The 8,106-nt window shown below is 47.8% G+C and overlaps 1 protein-coding gene across 1 annotated transcript in view; it reads right to left on the bottom strand.

Annotated features, from left to right (window-relative positions):
* Positions 1-2,312: 2,312 nt before the first annotated feature.
* Positions 2,313-8,106, bottom strand: part of SLC12A3 (solute carrier family 12 (sodium/chloride transporter), member 3) — a 47,965-nt gene continuing 42,171 nt past the window's right edge. The window contains exons 22-25 of the mRNA XM_015421395.1: positions 7,771-7,857; positions 6,985-7,120; positions 4,310-4,377; positions 2,313-2,454 (exon numbers count right to left, since the gene is read on the bottom strand). Coding sequence (XP_015276881.1) covers positions 2,313-2,454; positions 4,310-4,377; positions 6,985-7,120; positions 7,771-7,857 — 433 coding nt within the window. The remainder of the gene's footprint in view (positions 2,455-4,309; positions 4,378-6,984; positions 7,121-7,770; positions 7,858-8,106) is intronic.

Here is an 8,106-nt window from a genome sequence, read left to right as displayed (position 1 = left end):
ACTTGATTTCTTTTTTACTTTTCTCTCAGGCTAGTCAGCAGAATTCTTTTGAAGATGAGAGGGGTGGTCTTAGAGTGACTTAGTGGTAAAAGGCACTCTTTGCATATCAGGGGCTGTTGCCTATCCTGTATGTAATCCAGGTATCCCCCAGATCTTGTTGAGCTTACAGGCATTATTGCAATGTTCAGAACAATTAATGGGGCTTACCATGCTACCGTGGGGGAGACAGCCAACCACAAAATGATTGCCATGGAGGCAGATTCCAATAATACCTTGCTGAAATCTTCTCAGCAGCCAGAGAGGGAGTGACTACTAAACAAGGTGGCCAAAATATGGAACACCAGCTCACACAACTGCCCACTTGCAGGCTAGGGTTGCCAGCCTCCAGGTGGGGCCTGGGGATCTCCCGCTTTTACAACTGATCTCCAGCTGACAGAGATCTACTCCCCTGGAGAAAATGGCTGCTTTGAAAGGTGGACTCTATGGCATTGTACCATGCTGAGGCCCCTCCCCGAACCCTGCCCTCTCCTGGATCCACCCCCAAAGTCTCCAGGTATTTTCCAACCCAGACCTGGCAACCCTATTGCGGGCCCATCAAGTGTCTCTGGCTTATTAATGGCTGGGAGGGAGATGCAAAGCAAATATTCCTGCGTTTGTATGTGTGGGGGAGGTGTCTCTCAGTTTAGGTTGTCTTACCGATTGAGTGTGCTGTCCAGGGCCAGCAAGTGAAGCACAGCGTTGGGCAAAGAGAGCTGCGTGCCGAGGGGCAGAGGGCTTTGTCTGGCACAACACAACACCTAACCTCAGGGCTGAGGAGAAGCTGAAAGGTGCACAAGCAGAGATCAGCCTCTTAAAAACCCTTATGACTTGAAAAAAGGTGTTCTTGAATGGCAGGTCTCGCCTACGATGACTGGAAGGCTGGCTTTCCAAGAACCCCACACACAGATTTTGAAAAAAGCCACTCCCTGCAGCTGCTGTCTGGCTTTGGGGGAAAATAAGCCGAACCATACTCATTAAACATCGTATACGCAGGGGTCATTTCCTGCAGGAGCGCACAGGAGCGGAGCTCCGGCAGTAAAGAGCCCAGGGGGCGGGCACATGCAACAAGCCCCACCCCCTGCTCCCAGCACCCCTCAGTCAGAACAAGAAACAGCCAGGTAAGTTGCAGAGCTCCCCCCCAGATCTGCACGTCCCCCCACCACCACCACAACGGAATAGCTAGCAATCCAAAACAGTCCAGTGGGACCTTTAAGACCAAGCTTTATTCAGGTACAAGCTCTCCCTCCTCTGCAAGGGCAGATCTGCATGTCCCCCGCCCACACCACCACCGAATAGCTAGCAATCCAAAGCAGTCCAGTGGAGCCTGAGTGGTGGGTGTTCCCTTCTGACACACTTCCGGTGATGTCAGTGGGTGTGGCATATGCAAATAAGTTATGCTAATGAGTTATGCTAATGAGTTCCTGCACCTCTTTTTCTACGAAATGACCCCTGCGTATATGGCTTCCACTCTAACTTTCCCCCCCTCACAGTTTGTTTGCTTGGGCTTCTGTTAGGTAGCTGCTGCACAGTCACTTTGAAGTGGACTTCCAGACACTATTCAGGATGGGTGAAAACTACAAGAGATTGTGAAGAGCTTCCAAAGGACCTTTCCAAACTGGCACATGGGTAACAACTTGGCAAATGAGTTTCTACATCCCTGAGTACAAAGTAACATACAATGCGGGGGAGGATCTTAACTTTACATATAAATTGAATTGAAGGGGCCTGGTGGTGATTGACCAGAAAGTAGATTTTGAGGTCATGGTGAAATGAGCATGTAGAAGCAGTGAAAAAAAGACAAATTCTATTTTAGGGAATATTCAGGGACTGAAAACAAAGCAGTATATCAGAATTTATTGCAAAAGGTCCTTATCAGTGGATGGAGGGAATCCAGGTTTGGCTACTGTACCCACTTTCTCCACAAACAGGATTGTGCTAATTACTAGGGTTGCCAGCCTCCAGGTGGGGCCTGGAGATCTCCAAGAATCACAACTAGTCTCTAGACTACATGGATCAGGTTCCCTGGAGGAAATGGCAGGTTTGGAGGGTGGACTGGATGGCACTGTATCCCACTGAGGCTGTTCTTCTGTGGCTCATATACCACTAAAGGAAGAAGTTTTTATTGCCCAAGAATTGTCTGGTACTAGTCTTCATTGGAGGCTTCCACAAGCTGAAACAGAACCCCTGCAAAGAGCAGTCCAAAGACAGGATCCATCTCAGTCCAAAAATCATTGTCATCTTGACCCAGCACTCCATTCTTGCTGGTCCGGGAATTACTGGCAGTAAAATGTCAAGACGTTTTCTTGATTGCCTCGGGCCAAGATGACAGGAGGTCTCAGATCTTGTGACAGGGTTTCCAGCCAGGCCATATAGAGGCTACTGGGACATCTCCCCTTTCTGCCTACTGGCAGGGTTCTGCAAAAGAAACAAGTGGTAAGGTAGGGAGTGTGGTTTGTGTTTATTCGTTTGAAATTAAGGTTGTGGAGAAAGTGAGAGCAGTTGCAGTGGTAAATGCTTTGCTTTGGGTCTTTCCTGCATCATAAATGAAAACCTGCAGTTTCCTGGCTGGGCCACTAGACTGTGCAAGAGTACAAACTATAGGTAACAGGACCTTTAACAAATTTAGCATGGCGTGACAGCTGGAAGTATGTTCTGCCCAGTAAAGCAGCCCCCTGAAAGTTGTGACCTAAGTAGGGAACAGCTAGATATGCAACAAACAGTCATTTTGTTGCTCCTTCCTTTGGCCAGATCAGCTTTCAGGGTTGCATTTTTCTCTCTCATCTTGATCCCTAATGAAAACTGATCTAACCATTATCGATTAATTGTGTAGCCAGTTACTACAAGTATAGAATTAAGCTATGATCTTTTCAAGGATAAAGACCATCATTATCTTTAATAATAAAGTAACTAGGATTGCCAATCTCCTGGAGACCTCCCCAACCAAAACATTCTGCCAAAATGTGGCGGGGAAAGGCAGGCCATGGTGGAGTGAGCCAAGGTTGGCAAATGACACTGAACATTCATCCACTGAAGACAAGAGTGTGAAAGCATATACCAAACCACAAGGAGGTTGTATGAGGATGCTTGATAGGGCCTTACTGGAACTTCAATGCCCAATACAAAGCGGAATTGGGTCCTGGGTGGACCAAGCATGCCTCACATCTAAAGTATATAAGAAGTATTCAGAGATGTTAAAAGAAGCTGGAAACAATACCGTAAGGATAGTGTCCTGAGCAGTGTTCCCTCTAAGATGAGTTAGTGTGAGCTAGCTCACAGTTTTTTAGCCTCTGGCTCACACATTTTTGTCTCAGCTCACGAAGGAGGACTCCAGAGCAAACTAATTTATTCAGCAGCCAAAGCTCCTGCTCACCACTTTAATGCCAGTCGCTCACAAAGTAGAATTTTTGCTCACAGGGCTACATAGCTTAGAGGGAACATTGGTCCTGAGACATGCAGGAATGGAAAAACAACCTCAGGAGGAAATCTAGGCCAGGGCATAGGAACACCCTAACATTTTGTGTGAAACTGCACAAAAGCCACAATAATTTTAATAGAATAAAAATAATGAACCCAGTGTTCAAAAGCCCAAGGATGGCACCTGCATGCCTGTCTCCTGTTACCCTGGAGTCTGGGAAACGTGAGGACAGAGGGCAAGCACAAGCCTTCCGTGTATCAGGGCTCATGGGCAAGGAAGCAGTCTGTCCCTTGTTTTCCTTCATCCTGGTCCACACCTATGAATATTGCTGTGTCCATATTTAACTTGCTGCACCCACGGAACATGGTGCACCATTAACTTAAATACCCATCAACTCATTACCTGTCACACTAAAGGCACCCCCCCACACACTAGCCACATGTAGCACCCCACCTTGTGAGCTTGGTTAACATGCTGTTTCTACTCCGCATCTGCAGAAACAGGAGAATTCTTGCAAAGCTCTTGATGTGGCTGGTCAGTTGCTGCTTTCAGCACGGTGGCACACAAATTATGTAGGCATGAACCAAGCATTACTTTTCCAACACTGGCTTCTCCTTAAAGGGTGACAAAAGCTTCCTGGAGGACAGTGTGAAACTTCAGCTGGTTAAAATAAACAGAAGATTTGTATTTGAAGAAGCGGGCCCTAGTCTGCAAAAGCTAGTGCTGAAATCCGGTCCTCTTAGACATCCAGGTGCCTCTAGACCCCTGCTTATTTTTGCTGTAACAGATTCACACAGCTGCCTGTCTGGAATGATCGTAATGGAAGGCATTCTAATTGGTTAGTTTGCTACTCACATGAATATGAGGGCTGCATCCCGCGAGTAATCCAGCAAGATCTCATTCATCCTTACTTGCCGAAGGGACTGAGGGAATGGAAGAGGACAGAAACTACCATTGAGTATGGTGGCATAAAGCAGATATATTTTTGTTCAGGTGTTACAGATCTCTGGAAATAGATTCACATTCCTCACAGTTCAGGTGCTAAAACTGAAGTAGGAAGCCGCTCCTTGCTATAGGCTTGCCAAGTCCCCCCCGGGGGGCGGGGAAACCCCTGCCCCAGAGGCCTGTCACCCGCCGGCGGCGGATTGTTTCCTGAGGATGTTTCCTGTTTCCTGAGGAGGTTCTTTTTGCATGTGGATCCTAATCTTATCTGTAGTGCTGTTGTCAGATGTAGAGCCTTTTGTGTTTTTCTTCTCACCTAGCAAGGTTTGACACTCTCTGTAGTCTGGAGATGAGCTGTAACTCCAAGGCTCCATAGCTCAAAAATGTGATACCAATGGACGGGGGTTGGGGGAGATAGCATTTCTGGAGCCACAGCTGAGAAGAACTCAGCCAAACATCCATAAAGGATGGAAACTGGAGCAGTACAAAGGTTGCCAACTGTAGCCTGGGAAATTCCTGGACATTTTGGGGTACGGACTTTTGGAAGGGGGGAATGTTTAGGGAGGGATTGCTGTGACGTCTGAAGTTGCCGTTTTATCCAAGGGAACTGATCTCTGTAATCTGGAGACCAGTCATAAGTTTGGGAGAACTCCGGGGGCCCACCTACTGAACCAAAAAACATTTGCAGCCGCTGAGTCCCGCTGATAATCAGGCAGGAGTCTTGATGATATATCCCAGTCTTCATTTTTAAACAATATTCGCATCATGAATCTGTTCAGTGCTTTTAGAGTTGCCAGCCTCCAGGGGATCAGCATCAGAATGCCTTAGACCAGGGGTGGCCAAACTGTGGCCCAGGAGCCACGTGCGGCTCTTTCACAATATTGTGTGGCTCCTGGGAGGGCAGCTGGGGAAGTGAAGGGGAGCCATGTTTCCCCTCCTTCCCTCCCATCTATTTGCTTTCTTTGTTTCTCTTTCCATCTCTTTTCTTCTTTTCACCTCTCTTTCTCTTTCTCTTAGACAAGTAAATATCATTAGCAAACAAATAAATGTACTTGGACTTAAATAGGCTTGCCAAGTCCCCCTGGGGGGCGGTAAAACCCCCACCACAGAGGCCCGTTACCCGCCGCCGGCGGATCAGGCCCCAGGGGAACCCCACCCCCAAAGCACATGACGTGCCCGGCGTCAGCACATCACCCGGAAGTGACGCGGCCACACCACGCGCTGGGGGCGGGGCCGCGGTCATCTGAGGGAAAACTCTATGTTTTTCCCTCGGATGACTGCGGCCCCGCCCCCGGCGCGCCCAACGTGGCCGCGTCCCTTCCGGGTGACGTGGTTGTGGCGCGCGCGCGCTACACGTGCACACACACACTCCCGGACTGGCAGTGACTGGCAGAGTCCTACATCGATTTGTTTTCCTTCTATGGTTGCCAACATCCAGGTATGATCTGGAGACACACACACCCGTCCCAGAATTGCAACTAATTTCCAGACAACATAGATCAGTTCCCCTGCAGAAAGTGGCTGCTTTGGAGGGTGGACTGTACGGCATTATATCCTGCTGAGGTTCCTCCCACCTCTGGTTCCACCCCTACATTTCCAAGAATTTCCCAACCCAGAGGAGGCCTACCATATTTCCTCCTTCACAGTATGTCAGGAGCCACTAGGGAAACGTCAGACAGATATGTTTCAACCTTGTGCAGCCATCTGTAAAGACTATAAAGCTTCCGTGTTAGGGTAGGGCCTCGCCTGGACATCAGTGCTTTTAGAAGAGCTAGTTTGCCTCCTCATTTTATGGCTGTTTAAGGCTCAGCACAGACTCAGTGACAAAATAGCAGGGTGGGGAGGGGACACCTACTGCACAAAGTTCAGAAGCAGAAAGACTTTGTGGCAAGCCTGGACAGGAGCACAAGGACCCATGAGCCAGGCTATGGCCTGGAATCAGGTCTACAAATCTGCCTCCCTCTCCTGCTCTTTGATGCTTCCTGTTCTAGGCTCAACAGAGTCAAGGCAAAACCACTTCCAGGCACTAGACAGACTGTAGAAGAAGAAGAGATCGAATTTATACCCCGCCCTTCACTACCTGAAGGAGTCTCAGAGCAGCTTACAATATCCTTTTCCTTCCCCTCCCCACAACAGACATCCTGTGGGGTAGGTGGGACTGAGAGAGCTCTTTGAGAACTGTCCTTGAGAGAACAGCTCTGAAAGAGCTTATGACTGACCCAATTTCTTATCTGTCCATGTTTGTTGTATGAATTGCTGGTCCCCTTAAAAAATTTCTTATCTGTCCATGTTTGACCCAAGGTCATACCAGCAGCTGCATGTGGAGGAGTGGGGAATCACACCTGGTTCTCCCAGATTAGAGTCCGCACTGCTAACCACTACACCAAACTGGCTCTGTACGATGCACTGTTTCATAACGGCAACTAGATTTGGAGTAAGTTTACCCATGGCCGATTTAGCATATTGGCTCTTCAGGACTTCAGAATTTCCTGTGGAAGCCTTAAAGACACAGGGGCCCTGGGACCACTCAAAAGGTGGCGGCCCTCATCTCCTGCGTTTCTGTGGAAGCAACATCTGAAATCCCCAACCTTAGCTTTGTTTTTGGTGACCTCCTCATCAGAAATCTTCCATGGACAGTCGTGTCTCATCTCATTCACCACTGCCTCGTCTTTGAAGCCATCGTGAAGTCTGAATGGGGCGATTAAGTCATCAAATCTCTTCACGCTGTGGACAAAGCCATTGAGCCCTTGTAAGCAACACTGGAAACAAAGACCATCCCAAAGCTATTCCCCAAGGAGATTCCTGTATTTACTCTAAAGTTGTATCACTAATTCCTTAAGGATCCCAGTCAGCCATGGGGGTCCGAAAGAATCGCACTTCCTGGGCCTTAGATTATTAACTGAGGCCCTGAACTTCATTCTGTCCTTGACTCTTGTTAAGATGTTTTCCAGTTGTTATGTCAACATCTTAGAATGTTTCCTGAGAGAATTTAGGATGACACTCTATGGGCTGATTCCCATTGGGAATTAATCAGAAAGTAATTGCGTCTGTTTCATCCATCAGTTCACTGGGTGACTTTGAGCCAGTTATTAATAGCATCCTCGCCTACCTTATGAGATTGTTGTAAGCAGCACAGAATTGATCGGCATAACCAGAGCAGAGTAGAAATGGAACAGATTTGTCTGCTCAAGAAACAAAGATGGCTCTTGTCCAGTTAAGACTTGCAAGCTTCCCTGATACCCTCTGTGTGCCCACATTACAACCTCCACTTTGAGTCACAGTTGTCCTTGACTTTACAATGCACATACGTGTAGAAGGAGCCAAGTCGAGAGACCAAAATGAGTGAGCAGAAGAGCTATTGTAATCATATTTACTGTTCAGGTCGAGGTTTCTGATTGATATCTGGAAGGATGTGCACCTCATGGAATCCAAGTCGGAACTTGCTTAACAGGGAAATTATCCTGTAAAAGGGGAGAAAAGGATTTCCTTCGTTTCATAATACAATTTGCTATCTGAATGTCCACTATCCGTGCCCTAAACCTTCTCTGAAATCTGAGGGAGATGAAAAATCTTTCCTTGTGGGACACCCATGCTTAGACCCAGATCTTGCAGAGAACTCCCTCCCTAAACACTTTGCCCTAAACCTTCTCTGAAATCTGAGGGAGGTGAAAAATCTTTCCTTGTGGGACACACATGCTTAGACCCAGATC

This window comes from Gekko japonicus, unplaced genomic scaffold, assembly GCF_001447785.1.
Source record: "Gekko japonicus isolate JY-2015 unplaced genomic scaffold, Gekko_japonicus_V1.1 scaffold674, whole genome shotgun sequence".
In the NCBI taxonomy this organism is placed as follows: domain Eukaryota; kingdom Metazoa; phylum Chordata; class Lepidosauria; order Squamata; family Gekkonidae; genus Gekko; species Gekko japonicus.
Note: the sequence above shows the minus strand (reverse complement) of the source record. Positions and strands in the feature narration are given on the sequence as shown.